Source organism: Perna viridis, chromosome 7, assembly GCF_037379345.1.
Source record: "Perna viridis isolate PV_CMFRI_1.1 ecotype Kerala chromosome 7, ASM3737934v1, whole genome shotgun sequence".
Classification (NCBI taxonomy): Eukaryota; Metazoa; Mollusca; class Bivalvia; order Mytilida; family Mytilidae; genus Perna; species Perna viridis.
The window spans coordinates 26,760,001-26,782,801 of record NC_142451.1 but is presented as its reverse complement, the minus strand read 5'-3'; the positions used below and the strand labels follow the sequence as shown (position 1 = coordinate 26,782,801).

At 33.2% G+C, this 22,801-nt stretch overlaps 1 protein-coding gene across 5 annotated transcripts in view; it reads right to left on the bottom strand.

The window, feature by feature from the left end:
* Positions 1-11,941: 11,941 nt before the first annotated feature.
* LOC148612056 (uncharacterized) overlaps positions 11,942-22,801 on the bottom strand; it is a 21,538-nt gene continuing 10,678 nt past the window's right edge. The window contains exons 2-7 of one of the 5 annotated variants that reach the window (XM_088593167.1): positions 20,547-21,681; positions 19,122-19,231; positions 18,424-18,511; positions 16,607-18,115; positions 13,412-14,558; positions 11,942-12,950 (exon numbers count right to left, since the gene is read on the bottom strand). In XM_088593167.1, coding sequence (XP_088449293.1) covers positions 12,539-12,950; positions 13,412-13,512 — 513 coding nt within the window. In that variant the 5' untranslated portion in view covers positions 13,513-14,558; positions 16,607-18,115; positions 18,424-18,511; positions 19,122-19,231; positions 20,547-21,681 and the 3' untranslated portion in view covers positions 11,942-12,538. Of the gene's footprint in view, positions 12,951-13,411; positions 14,559-16,606; positions 18,116-18,423; positions 18,512-19,121; positions 19,232-20,546; positions 21,682-22,801 lie in introns of those variants that run through there. The other 4 variants (XM_088593169.1, XM_088593168.1, XM_088593171.1 and 1 more) reach the window with 4 other exon arrangements.

Sequence of the window (22,801 nt, the reverse complement as noted above, 5' to 3'; positions counted from 1 at the left end):
TCAGAGAGATGCATGTAATTATTAAACTTTTTCATATATTTATTAAAATAGAAAGGGAGGAAATAATAGCAAATTTACAGAGTAACCAATTATTTTGTCTGTGTCATTTGATTTCTATCCAGATTTGTATAAATGCTTGCTCATCTTACAGTGGACGCCTACCGCCACTGCTACGACCGTACGTACGAGAAGATAAAACTTATCTCCGTTCGACAATTGCAACAAGATTATGCGTATTGCATGTATTGACATTGATTAAGTTAAAGATCGTTTCACTGTTCGCAATGACCGACGACTTGCATTCTTATTCGGAGTAGAAGACGACGCTGACCCGGATTAGACTCATATTAAACTGCATTTCATTTCGAGTATACTAGAGTAAATATTTTAGCTCTCTATAGCTACTTACATTATTCAATATAATGATCCAGGTTTAAGAATTGTTCTTGGGTTAAACTTTAGGAATACAATAAGCTCTTGTAAGTCTGAGATAAAGAATCCTCAGTCACATCAGTTCTATGCTGAAGATATTCTTAATCCACGCAAATACAGTTAATACTGATTCCAAATAAAAACAAGTCAGTGGTAAAAAACTACAACCACCGCGCATGTCAGTTTTGTATTCGTGATATTATATGTTTTGTGTGTTTAATTGAAGTCAAGAACGATAACTATTTTAGTGAACCAGTATATGTTATTTTCCTCTTTCCATTATTATTTATTGGCGTATATTAGTATATAGAGACCATAAAAAGGTATAACTGCTGGTAATATCTGAACATTATTGTTTGTCTCTAATTGTCTCCAAATATTCTGCAGTATTACATTGCTTAATCGATTGATTATAGTGTGAAAAACATATAAAAGACATAAAATGACTTCAAGGTTACATTTTATTCTATCCATATCATAAGACACATCTCACAAGGTTGTCAATCAACATGCAAACATGTATATCTTTAAAACAAAATTAAACCATTGACCTACTTTAAAAATGTACAAGAAAGCAAAATACCAAAAAGTTCAAGGGCAAAGTTCACTTACCCTTGTATTGAACATATCTCCTGAAGTTCAATACCGGCGTAATATATATATAAAAAAAATCATATATTTTGGTACAAACAAAAGCAAACAAAACAGGCAATACTATTTTATGACGGATGGATGCAAGGACTAGCGAAAACAAAGACGGGCGGTAAGCCTGGTCAATATAGGGCTTCAACTGAGGTTATTATTATTATGCTTTTATTGGCAAGGTGTATACCGTTTGACAAAAGCAAATACTTTCAAAATTCTACTGAACTGCATATCAAAATTTGAAGATGATACAGCTTTTCATTGCATCATAAAAAGTGGGTTAAAGGTCAAAGGTTATAGCAGATTTAGATTTTCTTGACACTTGACCAATTGATCCGAATCATGGTGTTGGATCATTTTATAATTCATGTGTTATCAACCCAAAATGTAATTATTAAACATATCTTTTTTTTTCAGTAAAGATAAATAAATAAAAACCTAAAAGTAAAACTCCATGTCTTTATTAGCAATCAGTTTCCAAAGGATGATTTTGCAGTTATTTGAAGAATAGCTTTCAGATCACACATAGTTCGAACCCTCCTTTTCATACTTCAAAATATACCATTCTACTGTTATTGATAGAAAGTATGCCTGTACTTATTATCTTATGATAATGACTTATTAAGTCTATATCATTTATAAATCTAAAGTATACTAAGATATTAAGTACTTCCCCGTCTATTAATCGGGCAAAATGTATATCAAGTGTGGCACATGAAGGGAAAAACGCAGATTTTTTATTGCATTAAGCAATTAATTATACCTGATAACCACTAGAAATCAAAATGTTTGTAAAATATACCTTTTAAAGATTTTGATAGGAGGTCAAATTCAGTTGAAATGCACTATGGGAAAATGGCGGGAAAAGTTTCCCACACTGATTTCCTATATAAGCAGTCAAAGTATATCCACGTCACTGATGCTTCAGGAGAAACTTGTTTAGCTTTTTGGTTGTTTTCTAGATGTACTGAACGTATTTTAGGCTAACATGACTAAATTTGGGATAATAATGTGCCATCCATTGCCTGATTCTTGCACAGAATGGTACTTAAAGCTGAAACACCTAAGTTTTCATAATAACATTTTACATACTTAGCGACGAAAAGGTTGTACAATACCATGGCATTTCCAAAGATGAATATGAAGTTGGTTGTATACCTACTAATGTGTTTATATTATTTCTGCTAATTAAAAAAATACAGCATAAAACGCGCTCCATATCTTATCTAAAATGTCAAAAAAATGTAACGTGTAATAATTGTTCAAAGATTACATTGATTAACAAATTACCTATCGGAAAAATAGCGTACATTGAGTAGAAATATTTAGTGCGGTCTACCTTATTGAGCACATTTTATTGTTAATTTCGAAAAAGTTTTTCTGTCAGTTATTGTTTTGTACAATATAACACACGTCAGTATAGGATTTACACCGCGATGCAAGTCCTTGTTTAATATCAGGCATGATTAGTGTTTTTGTTGTTAATACAGAAAAAGTGTACAATTCATAAATCTGTTATTTTGGCAAGGTGGAAGACCACGTGTTTGCACTTTACAGTTAGACAAACCGTTTACTTGTTAAATATTCACACATTTAATTGGTTAGACGAAATTATGTCTAAAGAGCCTAATTAATCAGGGAAAAATAAACACCTCTATTGGTATTCAAAATAAAAGCCCCTGTCTATTGAAGACTGCTAGGAGCATGGACCAGGTGCACAGGTAGGGTAAGCGTAATTAGGGAAGAAAATATGTAGGTGTTCAAACTAATATCGTTTGTCTATTATAGATTGCTTAATGTCTTTCTTTGTTGGAATTATGGTATCATATTTATTTTTAAAATGATCAAAGAGACAGAATTAAAAACGCAGCATGACCAGCCCCCTGCAACTGAGATGTTGGCGAAAAGCCTTGAATCGTAATACATACAATATCGGATTTATCAAAGGATTCAGAACAATGAAAATATTTGTAAACTCTAATGTTTTATAAGACACAACATCCACGGTTAAGGCTGAAAGTATGTTAGTTATTATACTTGGGAGGAAACAGACAGATGTAGTTAAAATAACGATAATCAATGTTATCGAAGATCGCTGGAAGCGCTCCATTTTCTTCTGAGACGTGTGCAAATCTTTTGTTTCCGTTGAAGGTGGTTTATTAACGCAATTGGTCACTGCCACGTTTAAGGTGTATACTTTTTTTCTGTCATGAGTTGAATTTACCCCTCCACGGTTATCTGTATCGTGCGACAACTTTGCTGTAGTGACGAGTTCGTGTGTATTTTGGGATTTACGTACAAGTTGGTTAAAATCTGGTAACGGTAATATCTTATTCTTCATACGTTTCAATCGGAAAAATATGACTGCATAGAGCAGTAAGATTATACAAATCATGATCAATCTTTTAAAAGCAATCATCACTTGGTACAACCGGTAATTTTCTCCAAATAAATCATTAAATGAACAGGATAGTGATTCGTAATCAGCGAACATGACATAAACCAAAGTTACGTATAGCACTGTCAGTACCATTGATGCTATATATAAACAAGTGTAAGAGACAGACCACTTGCTGGTCGGCTGATATGAAGCAAATGTAGCAACGAGCCTCTCAATACAGATAAAAAGTACCTGTAAAATAGAGCACGACATCGCAGTGTTTGTCAACAGAGAAAACGAAAAACATACGAAACTAATACGTATACATTGGAGCTGAAGCAAAGTGGTTATTACAATGAGAACACTTGCAATACTAACAATTATATTATTGACACTCAGAGAAAGAAGAAGGCACTGAAATTTAACTTTCCGTAGCTTCTTAGAACGTATCAACACATACAAAGATACTAAGTTCAAAATCAAAGTTGCTATTGACAATGGAAGAACCAGACCCGCTGCCGATGTAGTGTGATGTCGTGGATTTGAATCTGATGTGCAGTTTAACATTGTTACTGGTGTTTAAAAGCCTAAAAAAGAGAGAAAACAAAGATAATTAATCCAATCTAGCTTCGGTAATATTTTATTACGTACCTTATACACACAATCTGCAACTATTAGTCTTTCTGAGGTACAAAATAATACTCAGGACATCTAGAATGAGCTCTGTATTTTGGAAAGGGGCTTGAACATCTCACAAAACAATATACTTCTGACATAAAAACAATGTCAACCGTTTTTGACCTAGCAATGAACATTATTGACTTATTGCATGTTTGTCAAAATGCAAATCGCTCTAATTACTACAATGCACTACTACATCTTTACTGGCATCATACCACGTATATAATATTATACTACTCTTTAAAACTTTATATATTTAAGTCTACTTTTTTTCTGAAATGTATAATTTGCATAATTTTATATCAATTCCAAGTACATATAGAACAAATACAGAAACTTGGTCTCATCATTAAAATTTTACTTTCGAATTAGTTACCTTATTACCTGTAAGCATTTTATGTTGATACACCCATCTACTTCAAAGATTTGTTATTGATTAAAATATACTGTTAGACAATCGAATCATGTAATATCTTTTCGCAAACATTAAAGAAGCAGTCTTTGTAAGTATCATGCAAATTCTGTAAAATTTGATACAACCAAAAAATGCTACACATTTGTATTTTTGTTACTAATTTGCTTTGTATGTCTAAATGATGAAACGCATAGGTGTTCATCCCAAACTGTCTGCTCTTAGGAGATAATCCACATAAAAATCCAGCAGTTTCTATTATATTTTAGTATCGTTTACAGAGTTGTCTCCATTCATTTCGATTTCTATAGTACATTCTATATACTTTTATCTCCCCGAAATTCAGATTGTTTTAACATAATACGTCATATATATATCGGAAACTGAAATTAACGGATCTAGCTAAACGATATTCTTTCTTTTGAATCAGATCAGCTATAAAGTCAGCCACATAGGAGAGAAAGGAATAGGTCAACAAGTAGAGGAGCACAATTTGTTCCGACTGTAATGCCGCCCGTTTGTTGAAAAACGCTTGCACCACACTGGATAAATATGTTTCGTTTGGCTAGATCCTTCAATCTCAGTTTCCGCTATATAGATGACGTATTATCTTTAAACAATCCTACTTTCGGGGATTTGATAAACCGCATCTACCCACAAGAACTTGAAATAAAGGATACTACAGACACTGTGAAGTAAGCCTCATATCTTGACCTACACTTAGAAATTGATGGTAAAGGAAAACTATTGACCAAACTTTACGACTAATGACCAAACTGTACGACAAACGTGATGACTTTTCATTCAGAATTATCAACTTTCCTTTCATCTGTGGCAACATCCCTTCAGCACCTGCGTATGGAGTGGTCATATCACAACTCATACTTTATGCCAGAGCTTGCCGAAACTACGCAGACTTTTTGTATCGCGCTAGAACTCTAACAAATAGGCTTCTGGAACATGGTTATGTTGCTACAAGATTGAAGTCATCACTACAGAAGTTTTATGGTCGTCATCATGAACTCGTGGATCGTTATGGTGAAAATTGATTTATTCAACGGGTCATAGTTTCCCTTTCCTTGTTTGTCTACCTCGGACTTGACTTTTTTATAGCAACTCGGCGGGTGTTTATAGAGAAGCAGAGGACGCTTACCCTACCGGTGCACCTGGTCCATGCTCCCAGTTTTTAGTGAGTCCGAGTTGCTCATTTGTTTTTGTTACTTTGTATGTATGAATTTAGTTACTTTATGTTCTTTGTTGTGTATATCTGATTTCCATGTCTGGTCTTTGTCCGTGGATTACATTCTTTTGATTACCGCTACAACCTTGGTTCCCTTGATTACTCTTTCGATTACAAAAATCGAGCATTTTTTAAACATCTTCTTCTGTATATTTGGAAGATGATTTTTAATTATTGCTTACAAATTATGAGTAATTTGTGTCTAGGTATACCATACTTTTTGGAAAAAACAACCACGCCGGGATTTTAACTGAATATGGTGATAGAAGTATACAATGTTGAAAAAGTCATATGTTTTAATGGTATAATATTCTGATAATACTCTTGAACTGATGGTATCCAGAAGATCGTCCGAATTGTTTTTCGGATCTACATTGAATTAATACCACTACGGTAGTAACAAGTGTTGTGTTAGGACTGCAAACCTTCTCTGACAGCTGTGAGTATAGAAATTAAACGTTTTGAAAGTGGTTTGGTGGAACATTTTGCAGATCCAGCTATGTAACTTGTTTGTGTGGATTCTTGGGAATTATAGGAATCCAGTATAGAGATGGTAAATCACAATTATCGTCATTGGTAGAGAGATCAAAAGAGGAAAAACGTCCATATTTAACGGTTCTACGGAACTTTTTTCGCGCACAAATTAAATCTGAATGCGTTCTTGGCACGAGTCATCATATTTAGGTTATTGACGATAATCTAATTTTTTAATAAATTTCCTCCGTTTATTCATTGCTATTTTTCAACATAGATCTCAAATGTTTTGAATGGTTGATTTGATACTCGCTTTAACACGGTTTAGCGGTAGAAGGTGCGTGAGTTGAATTACCGAATTTATTTCAAAGAAACTTTTTTACACTGTGAATATTCGATAAATCTACCTATATGATAAAATGTCAATAATCCATTGACAAAATACACACAGACACTTTCGTCTGAATATAGCTGAAATATTGCTGCTCGGACGTTAACCCCCCCCCCAAAAAAAAAGGGAAAAAAAAACAAGACGATATACACGAACCTGTTTAATGGTAGAAAATGGCAAGGTCTCTTAATTTGCAATGTGGAAATTTATAAAACACTTATTTTTATTAAGAAAGTTGTTATTAAGTTTGATATCTGCTACGTATAGCAATATTTAAATTTATTGATATAATTTTTTCACGCGATTTTCTTTTCTTTTATGATACCAATATGTTATTATTGTATCTAATATATTCATGTTACATAATATGTCATGGTAAATAATTTTTGAAATCTTGACTGAATATAAATTTTCTGTTGTAACATCAAGACCGTTACAAATCTTTAAAGTTTCCAAGATGTCGATCGTTTTGAATAAAAAACGTTGTTTTCCATGAAAAAAAGTCATAGTCAGAAAATTTTGTTGTAGTATGAAACAATAAAAGCTCACTAACTTGACAAAAAAACTTTGATATACAAATCGGCCGGAACCGCTGAAAATGCTCAGCATAGCCTCACAATTTCCCATAGATCTTAGACTTATCCGTATTGAACTTCTATGCCAATTTAGTGCACTGCTCTTCTCTATATATTTTGAGTAAGGTTTCTTTTAGTAAAACATTCGCGAACAACAAGGTGCAAAACATTCATTTAAGGAAACTTATATGAAAAAAAATTTTTGAAAAAAATAATTGTCTCAGTTATTCGAAATTAATGTTATATATTATTTAGGCATAAATATTTATGTTATATATCATTTAGGCATAACTATTTGCTTGACTTACTTGATAAATTCTGGAATGAACTAAACTATCTTGTAAGTGTCCTTTGAATGACAAAATGTAAATATATATAGATATTTCCTCTGGCTCTGATATTGTATCAATGAATAAAACAGTGATTGTGTATATACATGTATCAGTAGAAATCGATACTGATGACCATTTATGGATGATAGATAAAATACTTAGCAGTTTATTAATAACCAATGTCATTTTAATTTGCCATATAGGTGTTGTCCATTCAATCAGTTTATATTTCTGTACTGTATTTCATTATATTGAATATTAAGCATTATTATGCATTTAACTCTCGCAGCAATCAATGGTGAAGTATAAACTTGATGAGCAGAGTATTCAAAACTATTAATACAAGTGTCCGTCCTTGATGCAGGCAAAGTGTCATAGTCCGCAATGCTAAAGACGACACGTCTATTTATCATCACCTTATAATACATCTTTCGCAGGAATAATATGCATTGCGCCCCTTTGGGCATTTTAAAAATGATCGAGCTGGAGCATCATAGCCAGATAGAAGTTACAGACACCATTAGTGTATTGTTACCTACTTCTATTTTATCACGTTTAAGCTCATTCGTTTCAGACAAAAAATAATTCAAGTAATCATGCACTAAATTAAGTTTCGAATTTCCACAATAAAAGGCAAACACAAATGGTTCAAAATGTAGAGCGCTGCATATTATTGGCCATTTCTGCTATATAAACTTGGTTCCCTTGATTACTCCTGCACATTTGACGATTTGAAAAGGGCACACCATCAAAATTAATGGTCAACAATATCACTTTACTCATTTCAAAAAATGCTGAATGTGTTGAAAAAAACCCTTAGAGATACCATTTTCAATGCCCAAATATAAATAATCGCCTTCACACTTTTGCATGACATCAATAGAACGAGGTGTACTTAGAAGTGTACGTGCATCTTTAGGCACATGAAAACCTTGTTTCATAACAAATCTGTAAATGATGATCGAGTGCAACTATTAAAATTTCTATTTGTCCAGTTTTATAAATCTTTCACTAGATCTGGAATCTGTTCAACAGCAGTATTATCAACATCATCATCTGATATTGTGTCTGTTGAACCAAAAGCTTCATTACCATAAATCACTATCAAGATGTTCATATAAGTGCAAGCTGGTATCAGAATTATCATGATTTTTTTTATTGATGTTGTCTGTTTCCTTCATTATCATCGTTGACTGAAATACAATGTTGATGTTAAAATTATGCAAAATGCAAGTTTTTATTATCACTAGATAGTGCAAGCTAGTTAGCCTCGGCATGATATTTCCGCCATCGTCTTTTATAGGCCATGCTTACAGCTTAAAAAAAAAAACATGCAACAAATTTATTTTTCCGTTTTTTAATGACCCATTTTGGAATTACCAATCACACTTACTGGTGAATTTTACTCAGCCTATTTCTAAACAGTCAATCAAAAGTAGATTAATATCAAGATAATTGAGGTAATTCTACAGGCAAATTTCATCATATATTTGTTTTACTGGAATTTCTACTCATTTATTTATTCTTTGTTGTGTTACTGATAATGTCAAGTGTCTTTAAATTTCATTCAGTTCAAAAATGAAAAAAAAAAAAAAAACTGTAGACAGTGAGAGTGATTACATATTACTCATTGTGATCCTCTAATGAGTTCGCTTTATTGCCACTGGACTGATTTGTAGCTCTCACCTTTGTTGCTACAGGTGTGAGTGTCAATAAAATAAAATGTCATTATAATAATTCCCTTTTTTGAAAAATAAGATAGGCATCTTAAGTTTTAGGTTTTAAGAAAACATCGACGTAGGAAGCTGACAAAACATTTCATAAATACACTCAAAAAAGAAGTTATATGGACCGGCGAATGGCTTTGTAAATGAAACACTGACATGGCAGTCATCGACAGCTCGTTGATCCTGGCTTGAGACATTTTCATACACGTGTATAAGTTGAAATACATTAATCAACAAGCTGTACTTTCGAAATACAATCAGTTCTGTTTAAGTTCTAATGAGATAAATTAAAGCCTACAGCAATAATTATTTAATGGTTTATCTCAGCTTTTCGTTCTTTTTCTGTTTTGCGCCTTTTTCAAATACGACAGGGAGTGATCGGAAATTACTTTGCGCATGTTCACTAAAATAAGAGTCGAAGTCGGATCAGATATAGTTCCGAACTCAGTTTATATGTTATTGGAAGCTCGTTACTGGGATAACAGGTCGATATATCAACATTACGAACTATTATAATTGTTTATTTAATGTTTCAGTTGTTCACAAATAAATACAAAAAAGTGCAAATTCTGAAAATACTAATACAATGTACATTGGAAAAAGAGGAAGGAGTAATATTCCCCCAAAATGAAGTGAGGTCACACCTGTATGTGTTCAATACACGAAGGTACTGCTAAGCTTTCAAGACGCAAATGGATGAGGTTTGACAAAATTTGAATGATAAAAAAGAAAAACAAATAACAAAATACCACCAGATCGGCCTGTCAATCTACTTTGTAATTTATTTTATGCCAAACACACCCCAAAAATCATAAGCGGCTAGCAAGCCGTCTTCCCGATTTGATTCTTAGTTGATATACATAAAACAGAAGGCACTGACCCCAGGATTGACGTGTTGGTAGTGTGTTCCATAAACCATGGTGAATTTAGTTAGCATGAAATCTGGATTTTTTCACAAATTCTTAATCCAAATTTGTTTGCCTCCCAGCGTCGCTTTGCTTTGCATTTCACAATTCCATTGATGCCAGTAACGTGATGCCATTTACGTGATCGAAGTCCTTGACCGACCTGGTGTTGCGTGATTGGTGTGATGATTCAGGATCAAACAACACGTCCTAAGAATTTCACACAGTATTGACCAAATATTGTATTGATACGTCAATGTAAACATTTGAAAAATAAGGTACTACAACAGTGCGAAGTTTTTGAAAAATGTGGTTGTTATACGTTATTGTGTTCAACGTTGTTGCAACGAAGGCAATTTAACGCAACATATATTCAACGTTGAATCAACGTTTAATCAATAATGATCAACGTCTTAACCTTAATTCAACGTTGCTTCAACTTTGATTCAACTCTGGGTGCTGCTGGATACAGTCCAACACTGATGATTTTAAGTTCATGGTCAGCCCTCGATTGAAATTGAAATAATATATGCATACATATGTATAAACGAACATAACCTTTTTCATAAAAATAGATTAATATAATAGCTCAAGAATATCCATTGGACTGAGCATGAAATATATTTAAAATGTTTGATCTTTCTATTGTAAAGGTACTGCTGTACCAGTAAACAAAGGAACCAAGATTATAGAGGAAATCAAAAGAATGTGATCTAGGGACTAAATACAACTGTACTCATTTTCTGATAAACAGGATGTTTAGTATTTTTTTATATATTATTTTTATTATCATTGTTTTATTGATTGTACTTTTGTAATTAAAACTTTTTTCGAATATCTTCTCATCAAACATCAGATGTTTTATCAACTCAAAAATAATAATCATATTGTTTGTATACTTTTTTGACATTTTCGCAGTGATGGTACGATACAATTAACAATGCGACATTTGAATGATGTGTATGATTTGCATGTTTTTTTGTTTTTTGTTTTTTTTTTGCTTTTTTTTTGTTTTGTGAAACCATGGATTAAAATATGTGACTAATGTAAACGTTATACTATGGTTAACCATGGTATACGGTGGCAGATCCAACGGGGCGGGGTGTCCGGGTCCTCCTTAGAAAACGAATGGTATAAAAATTGTGTGTGTTAAATCATGAAAATCACTCACTTCGTGGTCCTCACCAGTGATCCTGTCAAGACATTTTTTTTGCCCCCTCCTCTTACCTAAAACTCTTGATTCGCTACTGGTATATGAAAAATAATCTTCGATTCGAAGCCAATGGAATTTCTATTTTAGATCCCATGATTAGCCATAGGATAAGTATACGCTAAGTAACGTGTCATACCATTAATCAAAAATACATTCTGAATTAAGAAATTAATAATAGTTATTTAGTGTGTACATTTTCAGAATTCATAACAATTGCTTAAACTGTATTTTTAAATAATGTGTTGTCTTAACTTCAAATTATTCATGATAATTGAAAAATGTTCTGTTTTATTAATCACGAACACTATTATTAGCGCATCGATAATTCTATTTTATCACAATCGTACGTTCGATATTCATAATTAATGTTTTATTGTCTCATTTGGGAGAGATATCTACTCTGAATTTTATTTTTTTTTTTTTATATTTGTTTTTATTCGTTCTTATTTTCTATTGTTTTTTTTATTATTTCTATATTTTAATTTCTTTTTTTTTTAAATTTGAAATTATTGAACTTAAAGAGTTAAAGATGGTATTTAAAATTCCACATTTGAAGTGTGTTGTAAAGTGTTAAGAAAACGTCCCTTTTTAAAAGTGTTATAATGTGATTGCATAGCATTAAAAGTAAACCGAATAATAATTAACAGACGTATTCAATTCAGATATGGTATGTTAAACGAAAGGAGTGAAATATAAAAAAAAAAAACCTCTCCCCTTATTTCAAGGATGGGCAGTAACTCTTCAACAAACGCCTTTTTGACGAGTGTACTATATTTATAACACAGGAACCAAAAAAAACAAATTGTTTATCAAATACAGACTTGAATGAGACAAATAGTAAGCAAATTATGTTATGTTGTAATTAAGTTATAAAATAATGAGCCTTTAAACTATGGAAACGCATATTAACATGAACTTTCTTACAAACACATAGACGAATATTTAAATATGACCATTTTTAAAAGATGTGATATTACGATTAGGTCAATATTTAACAAGAGTTATGTCCTATCATTCAGTAAAAAACTTATCAAAAATTGTTCAAACAAAACATAAAGTAACAATGTCTTGTCAAATTCGAAAGGTTTTTTTTAGTTCCTATCGGTAGTAAATGGATCTGTATCATAAATTTCAATTATTTCCCGAATCAGTGCCCTTATTTTTTGTGTTTGGTTCACAACTCTGTTCAGTCTGATCAATCGAGTCAACTTTACCACAATGTGAATCATTTTCCATCACATGAAACGGAGCATGGTCGTACGTGCTATCTACGACATCAGTTTTGTGACTTACGTGATCACTAGTGTCGTATACTCCTTCTATATTGTCTGTGTGATCATAGATATCAGAGCCCACACTCACTAAAGGAAAAGAACACCTGGTTACCTCATAAACCTCAATTTGTTCTTCTGATAGCTCCTGGACTTCTACCTCATTTGGTTTGATTCTTATGACAGACGTATATTCGTCCACTCTCATTTGTGTGTCATCATATTCAGTGGCATGTGCACCATCTTTCTTGCATAACTTTTTGTTTCTCTTCCTATGAAGAAATTAAATTTAGCAATCACGAACAATAACGCATATCGTAAAACCTAAGTATGTATTGTGATCTACAATAAATATTATATCATTTTCAACTCATGGAATATTGGCAAACATATATGAAAGCGTCAGCCGTGGTGAATAAGAACGTGAACACATGAAATAAAGACGATATACATACACAATGAAGCGAACCTAATAATATAGATTTGAGGTAGACCTAGGGTAAGGTACACAACTCTTAAAAATCATTGGAACGTTTGTATTCAGTATTTTACATCAGTTTTATGTAAGCATCTACTTAACGTGGATTTATTTTATTCTGCATAAACGGAAGCTTTAAAGGCTTTGGTGAAATTGAATACGATACAAACATATCACTGATGTCATGAGTAATGTCAATTACCCTAGGTCTACCTCCCTAATACACAAATAAAAACTGAAGAAAAGATGTCATACCTAAAGAAAATACAATGCATAAGCAATTTCAACTCCAACAAAAAATAAACGGGTGTCCTGCTAGGATTTGCATGGTCTGCTCCATCAGCGGCACCCATCATATTGCAATTGAGTTTAGTTTAATCCGGTAATAATCTAACAACAATAAAGCAACTCCGTGCCAGCCATTATTCACACCAGGGAGAAATAATTCATTTCAACTAAGAGACATGAAGTAAACGTAATAAATAACTTGGAAATAGTGGGAAAGCATCCGAAATTGATACAATTATATAAATATTAAAAGATATCACCATAGACCATACACAGTTATCAACTAAATCGCTAAAATTTGATCCTGAACAGTAATAAATCATGCGTTAATAATTAATATCATTCCAAATATTTACTTGAAGATTTTAAAAGAAATGTAATCTTCGATATCACGACGTTTCAAACTAGAATATAGATTTAAAAATCGAAATTACTAATATTTATTTTAGCCGGATCTACGTCTGCATATTTACCTCGAATATAGGAACATACTTTTGAGAAGTTTATTTGACAATATCTGCGCTCTACAGAGAAACAGATCACAGGCTTGACAGTATTGGATCAGTTGTTAAATAATCAAATGCGCTTGGGATGTCGAAAGTTAAAATCATCATCTTCGTCATGAAGTTTCAATACAAAAGGTTATGTGTTATCTATATACAAATTAATCTCTAGGTATGAGGCATATGAACGTATATCAGTTGTCTCTTTAATAAAAGATCCAACACAAGTATATAACATATGGCAAAAACGGCTGCAGAAAGCGGAAAGACGAAATCTGTCAAGATGGTACAAACCGCCGAGAATTGAATTGGCTAAGGTAGGCGTTCCGCTGTTAACAGCCGTAACGAAAGTTCCTCGGTGCATTACTGAGTGAACAGGGAGTCCGATCCTTACATACGCCAGGCCATATTTAAATCACGCATCCCGGTAAACGAGGATTGAAAGATTCCGACTGGTACCAGTCGTGAACCGGTCGCTCTGGTAACAGATATAGCCAAAATTTGAACCCACCTCCCCTTGGTACCACTGGAAGGAATTATACAATATAGTCTAGCGTAGAATTCTAGGATCATGACCCTCTCTCAACTTGCCAGATTCCGCTTGCCATCAACTGCAACAATTCTTAAAATTTATTATAAATGAAATAATAATATAAACTAACAACATGATAAAAATGGAAAACTGACTCCTTCAAATTTCCTAAACAATTATATTAATTATATGCTCAAACAATTAATTATAACACAGTATATCATGCTATTGCGTATTAAAAACTTTCGAATTTTTGTGTGGAGTAAAGTCTGTTATATATACGAACATTTTTACAAGAAAATTGCACAGAGGCTTTGTACATGTCAATTTTAATCAATATCAGTCAGCAGATACAAACACTTTTCCAACGCTTCACTTTCTTACGTTACATGTCCGTAAATATTGTGAAGACTTCTTTCTTTCAGGCTAACAGATTTGCTACAGGTTTTTGCTGCGACGATTCACCATTAAACAATAATGTCATTTCAAGGAATCATCCCAAGGCGCTGCAGCTAAAAACATACATTACAAAAAAGCAGCAAAAGTATACATGATTTAAGGAAGGGTGGAGGGTTTTTTAAGGTTTCTCTCCGAACACGAACGTTTAATATGACGTACCAATATGTCAAAACTTCCGTAGGTAAAACAGTTTTTTCCTCTTCTTTGGTAACACCCCATTCTTTACATACCTTCCGGAATGTTGTCAAAGTTTCCATGCAATGCTAGGTATTAGCTTCTCCGAAGATTGAACAACTAATTGAAGCGCCCACAGGTAAACATTTGTCAAAGTAGAACATCCCGTCAAAGGTAAACCTTAATTAGTCAAATCACCAGGCCAAATGCAGATTTAATGTCGGCTTTTGAAAGCAAAGCCCCCCTTTTTAAATTCTGAACCATGCCAACTGCATCATCTATACTAGAAAACTAACCAGTACAAAATTCTTTGTCAATAAAGCTGTTAACAGACTTATCCAGTGGGTATGATAAATTCAAAATTAAGCGAAATTCACCAGGGACTGATTTCGGCACTAAAGCAAGAGGTGAACACCGAAATGTTGAGATAGGAGGTATCAAATATGGTCCAGATATGCGACCAAGAGCTAGCTCTTTATCAATTTTATCTTTAATCGTGGTCGAGTTTCTCAGAGTACTAGGAGAATTTTTGCAAAATATGGGGGACCGAGGTCGGGTATAATTCAATTTAAAGCCGTATTTCAAACCGTGTATCAATGCCATTTTTATTTCTTTGTTAGGATAATTATCAAGACACTTTTCTACCACTGACGAACAAATGGATGAAATGCCTAATTTGTAATTTCTTGAAAACGTAAGGTGCCCTTAGTTTCTACAGGTAAATGCCGGGTGCTGCCCATTACACTTTGTGCATTTGTGATCGAACTTGCATGATTTCCCAAAGTTGCATCTATTTTCGTTAAATTTGTGGCACTTTGCCCTGACCGCGGGAAGTTGTTTATTTCCCCACAAACAGAAACGAAAAGGCTGTGAGGAGACTACCTGACCATTAGACACCGCAGGCCTTAATGCCTGATCAGCTTGCGGAAGAGAGTTGTTTGTAGCCACAAATAAAATCCTCAATTCTTGGTCAATTACACCCCAAGAGGAGAAGGAAAAACGGGCCTTTTTTAATCTATACTGCTCGTTATACCTTACCCAGCCATAATCTTGTCTTCTACGAGCAGCTAATCTGATATTTTGTAGGTACTTTAATAGCTCACGCGCCTTTAAAGGTCACTTTTCCAGAAATACATCCATGAGAATTTTAAATGCTTAAGTCTATTTCTCTACAATGAAAATAGACTCTGATTTCTTATTAACAACTGTAAGCATTCCCACTTTTAATACTAAATCTCCGTTTGCAGGCGATTCCATTGCAAGATCTTTTTCAGATTTCAACAAAACACCAAATTCAATGAGCTCATCCCGTCAGATTTTCTCTTTGATCTTTAATGGGATGTGCGCGCTTACGGGGTCATGCATACTTTACTCTTTCTACTGCACCTGGGTTATCATTTTGTGAAATGTTCTTATTCAAATGGTCCCCCGTGTCCCGATAACGAGTGGGTATTGAATGAGAAATTAACCTGATCAATATTAAAATAAACCTACCATTATAACTGGAGCTAGGGTTTACCACGGTTTCCCGTCCTAGTCCCGAGCGTGTAGATGGATCATCTAAACCACTGCTTCTACCAGGATAACTAACTTCAACATTTTCATTACATTTAAATGCTATTGGCTGGCGCACCGTCTCTCCTCCTTCCAGTACATGTATGCTATCTCCTGGCATCTCGGCTTGCTGTACACTCCCCGTGCTTAGCGTACCTCTTACGACTTCACACACACCTCATTTCAACTGAATCATAATTGCTATTTACAACCGAAGTCTTTTTCCGCCTCTTGTTTCAGATCTTTTTTGTCTTTTTTTTTTGTTTGATTTCTCCCCTGTCTTGATAGTTTTCTTTGTAGATTGTCTATGTCTTCTTGGAGGTCACATTTTGAAAGGTTTCTCTCCGAACACGAACTCTTAATATGACGTACCAATATTCGTGACGTATGAAGATTGGAAGAAGTTACTAAAACCCGGAGACAAATTCGAGACTACTACTTTAAATTTATTGGACATTAAATTTGCTTTGTCATTTAACCGATAAGCAATAATTAATTTCAAATCCATTATGGTAGATTAGATTAGGTTTTCCTGGGTATTATTCAGAGATAATACAGCACCCAAATTACGGAACCTGAAATCGAATGACTGGGATACTGGCTTCTCTTTTTTCTGTAGAGGCCCTAGTAAAAATCTCGCTTCTTAGGAATATAGGAAGAGATCAGCCAAAAGTGTCTCATAATTCGTTTTTCAATATAGGAATTCTGATGGTCTGCTTGAATACACGACCCCCAAAATCGGCAAAATGCTAGAATGTTTTGTTTTATTTCTTATGTACGGTGAAGCATGAGGCAAAAACAGACAAACAAACAAACAAACAAACAAAAACAGAAGAGGAAACTACACATGAAACAGATGCCTTTGTATCAATAAACGTCTTATGTGCAACAATTAATAGCCAGAATTAAATATATAATTTTACTGTACTGGTTTCACAAAAAGGATAACCATTCAACAATGTTTTGTAATATTACAATTGGTTTGGCCTTTTTACATTTCTAATCTATACAATAATACGTATTTTCTCTGATATACTCAATTCTATCTTTTGATGTTTTGTTTTTATTTAATGGTGCTCAAAACAATCGTTTTTCGGATTTTGTCTAGTTTAAAAGATACGGTTTAGTTTAGCTCTAATGGTGATTGTGTTGATTGGGCGCTTGTTTTTTATTCAGTTATTATTCAGAGCATCTTCTATTGTGTAATGGAACATTTTGATCATAACAATGCCAATTATTTGTCAAATGCTAGTGTCTATTTACTGCAGAAAGAAGAAATCCTCTTTTATTGCACATTTAATTGAGTAGTGGAATTTTTTCATCATTGCATATTTTATATACACTTACAGAAATTACTTATATGGTTGATATGAGACTTAAAGCTGTTTAACGTGTCATACACTTAGCCCACTTAGTTAAGGTTGAACATCTTCTCAAGTATGGTATTGTCTGAAAACCAGGTAGGGATGATTCGTTATATTTTAAGAGTCAATTCAATGAAACTGTTTATTGTTGAGTACAGTTTCTGTGAGGCCTTCTGAAGGATTTTCCATCATGAAATATTTGGGGATTCAAAACGCAAGAATCACTAATCATACGCTTCTGTCTGGTTCTAAGGCAGAGCTGTACTTAAATTTATAATGTTATTAGCTTAAAAGGTAATGATTAAACCGATATAATGATTCGTACGAAAACAGGATACTGTTTTTTTTTTTTCATTTCTCGTAACTATTTGCAAAATGCTGGTTTAAACTTACCTTTTCGTTCTAATTATGCAGGCAATGCCTACTGATACCAAAACAATACATCCGATTGAAGCAGCAATAGTAATAATTAACGTCAAATCTGAAAGAAAAATAAAAAGCATACATGTATCTCGTTGAGTTTCAAATATGTTGTTTTCCTATAACAATGTTTGAATCTCAGCCTCAATGCATGTATAGTGTTTGGTCCATACAATATTTTATCTGACTTTTGTTATGATGTAATTATATCAAGAGAGCATGTTATCGTTCAGTATCTTTGATGGGTACTTTAAAACGCGATTTTCTGTAGTTGACCCACCAACTAGACGGGTGTTTCTAGAAAAGCAGAGGACGCTTACCCTACCGGTGCACCTGGTCCATTCTCCCAGTTTTTAGTGGAGTCCGAGTTACTCATTTGCTTTTGTTACTTTGTATGTATGAGTTTAGTTACTTTATATTCTTTGTTGTGTATGTCTGTTTTCCATGTCTGGTCTTTGTCCCTGAATTACATTCTTTTGATTACCGCTATAACCTTGGTTCCCTTGATTACTCTGTTATATGGTTTTGATTGATTGGTTGAATTAGTTAACTTTACATTACATATTACATTCATAGCTTCGCAGCATTTATTTATGGCAAAGTGATTCTGATGGAGTCATTTGTGTTTAGCTTCAATAACAATAGTCATAACAATAGCTATCTGCAGTTACCTATGTGTTGGATATTTGTTGCTTTGTCGTCGGGTTTCTTGTCTACAGAAGAACTTCCATTTGTTTCAGTTCAACACAAATAATGTCTAGTATTATCATTACCCTATATGCTGTTGACATTTGAAAAGATAAACTTTAAGTATGAGTCCATATAAAATTCAGACACTGTCTATAGTAATGTGATTCAAGGTGTAGATAAACCCACGGAATAAAGGATGGGATGTTTTGTCAATATATACTCTATTTTTTATGTGACAATAGTCCGTTCTGTATTTAGATCCCTACTTTTTAGAAAATCACACTTTAACACCCCACAAAAATCAGGCGATTCAAATCAAATCAAGAACGATAACTCTTGCAATATGTTAAGGTCTCACTAACCACTTCTAACGTATCCATTATTCTACATGTTAAGCAAGTAATTTTCAAAGTTTTCACCGTAAATTCCCAGGACAAACGACATCTTAAAGTTGCATACCATTGCGAAGCTTGGAAAATAAGCCAAAAAATCATTATGTTAATGGTAAGATGATCGTAGAAATTCTTCACAAAATTTACATGAATAATTAATACTGAAAATCCACATTTTTTCCCTTTTCTGCTAAATGACAGACAGCATGGAAGCAAATTACTCACATTTGCAAACAAATTTCATACATTTTTGTACTAAATTAGAAATTTGATTTTGAAGTACAAATTCTCAGTTTTATTGTGACTACTTTTGATCAGAATACACATAAATAATGCACTTACAATACATATTTCTAGGTTCAGTGTGTTCTTGGTACTACATAGGGGGTGGCCATTTGACTCGAAAGTAGTTAGTGATACCTAATTTAACGTACAAACTGTATATCTCAGAAGCGCTACACCCAAATGAAAAACTAAGACTGGTTATTAAGTCGGTAACTGATTTTGAATAAGAAATGTAAGTTCATTCCGTAGGTTTTTGACATACACGAATCACTTCATGTCTGAATTTTATGAAGACTGTTATTTTAATGTCTATATCCTTCTTGATTACCAGCTTGGCATAAGTTTATCGGTCAATTATAAAGAAAATGCCCTATGAAATACTAATCTCATATCGTTTTTATTGAAAATGAAATAAACCTTCTTTTTTTCAGAATATACTTGTATATTGTGATTATACCTTGCCATATGAGATAAAGTATATGGGAACTACATATGCATGTATAAATATAGAAGCAAACTAATCAATAACTTAAAACAGATGGGTCGGTAAATATATTTTATTGCACTACGGAATTAAAGTTTGTCTTTTTAACGTATGTAAGTCAAAGGGTGATATCCATTCTTTGATTTTAATGAGTTTGTTCGAAGGTTTTGAATGTTGTGTCCAGCAGTGTAAGAGCAGATATAACAAGGAGCATGTAATTTATACTGAAGTTTCAATTAACTTACTATGACAAAAGAAACGGTGTGCGCTCATCGTTTGACGTGAGATAGAGTAAATTCCTTTCTCCGATCTTCTAACAATTTTTAGTAATTTTGTTTCCACTAGTATAAGCTATGAATTATGAAGCAAACAAATTAATGATAAATGTGTAATGTGTATTAATGTATTATGTGGTAGGTCGAGTTTATTTGTGTGCGAAATGCCAGAAAATCTGGTAAAGCATTTGTATGATTAATTATACTGATCACATTTACAAACGATACTGTTTATAACATGACCTGGCATACGACTTTAACTCTTTTGAATTTTGTAGTTTGAATGACCAAATCTCAGCACATTTTATTCACGGCACAACCAAACACTTTTCAAATTTATAAGAAGCTGCATGATGCTGGCAAATAAAGTAGTGCATTTACCATTGTAGACTATTTATTTGTTATGCATTAAAAAAATAAGGACAGAGCCACGTTAAAAGTAAGATCACTATTGTTGATTGTTATATTTTTCTCTCTTTAAAGTTAAACTGCATAAGAATTGCAATATTTTCCAACAGAAGATATGGTTTTAAGAACATCTTCAAAAAGGATCTCTTCCATTTTTGAGTGAAACACATTCATTATGGTATTTTGGATATTCGTTGAAGACTCGAAGACACTATAAAGTTGAAAAAGACTATTGGCAAATTTTACAAGTAGTCTACCATTTATCATACGTTATCCTATAATAATTACAAGAGGTCAATTGTTAAATTATTTTTCCCTCAGACTTGATTTCATTTTGCTTATACCATCGGTAAAATGGCATGCAAATAGTCAAATCGAAAGGATGACAGCAGTGACAGATGTACGCATTGCAGCATTTAATATCAGTATAATATGTTATGTCGTCATCACTGAAAATACTACCAGTATTTTGAGAAAAATGGAAATAAAACCCGAAACGAATGTATACAAAATAACAAATTGGTATATATATATATATATATATATAGAAGGGCCTGAAAAATTCCCAACGTTGTTAGAACTGTCAAATTTGCGATGTTTTGGTTCCTCGAACTCGTACCGCTGTGACATCTATGGCAACACCATATCATGCTACTTTGTTTGATTCACAATCGGGAGTATCGTCAAACCATGTGCTCTACATTATTACCATAAAATTTCAAATTAACTAGCGAAACGAATGTATCGTTGAAATACTCTTCCTATCGTCTGTTTCATTAAATAGTCAGATACCATTGCAATTCATCAAAATTATTATCATTTTTTATCAAAATATCCGATATCTCTGTTAGTGTAAGTTCCGACGTGTTATTAATATAATACGTTTCTTTTAACAACACGCGTAATTTTACATTAATTAAATAAACAAATCAAACCATAAAGAGTGTCAACAAATTAATTTTAAAAGCCACGCTAATCGTTGTTAAAACGCACTTCGATCATGGTTTGTAATAAATCAGTTTTCCGACTAATTAGTTGACTTCGAGACATAAGGCTTAATTAATCTCGAAGTCCTATCGAGGGGACTGATTGATTAGCTCGAGTTATCCGAGGTTTCGATTCATCGGAGTTCCAGTCATCCGAGGTAAAAATGTATTAGGGTAAGGGGAATTTTGCTGGGACCTTGTTATCAGTTCGAGTTATCCGAGATTTCGACTAAGCCGAATTCGACACATCGAGGTTCGACTGTATATATGGTAAAAAGTGAAATCAATTTGTTATAGCTGGACCAAAGAAGGAACAAAATAATGATACCGCTACCGTAAGGAGGTAGACCTAAGGAGGGACACAACTCCTAAAAATCATTGAAAAGTTTGTATTCAGCATTTTACATCAATCTTATGTAAGCATCTAATTAACTTGGATTCATTTTATTCTGCTTCAAACGGAAGCTTGAGAGGCTTTGGTGAAATTGAATATGATATAAACATATCACTGATTTCATGAGCTATGTCCCTTACCATAGGTCTACCTCCTTAAATTAACCTTCACAACAATGGATATAAAATAGCTACTAAATAATTAGGCAATGTATTAGTAGTTTGAAATAATAATAAGCTGCTTTTGTGGTGTTCACATTCCCGATCTTCGGTCCATATTTCATAACATAATATTAATATTAATATTAGTTTTAATAGGCTGGACCTTGATAATAGCGATAAAATATAGCCGTAAAAGTTTCACGGTCTACATTATTACCCACTGGATCATATTATAATGTTCATTGATACTAATCATTTACATCATACCATAGTTTT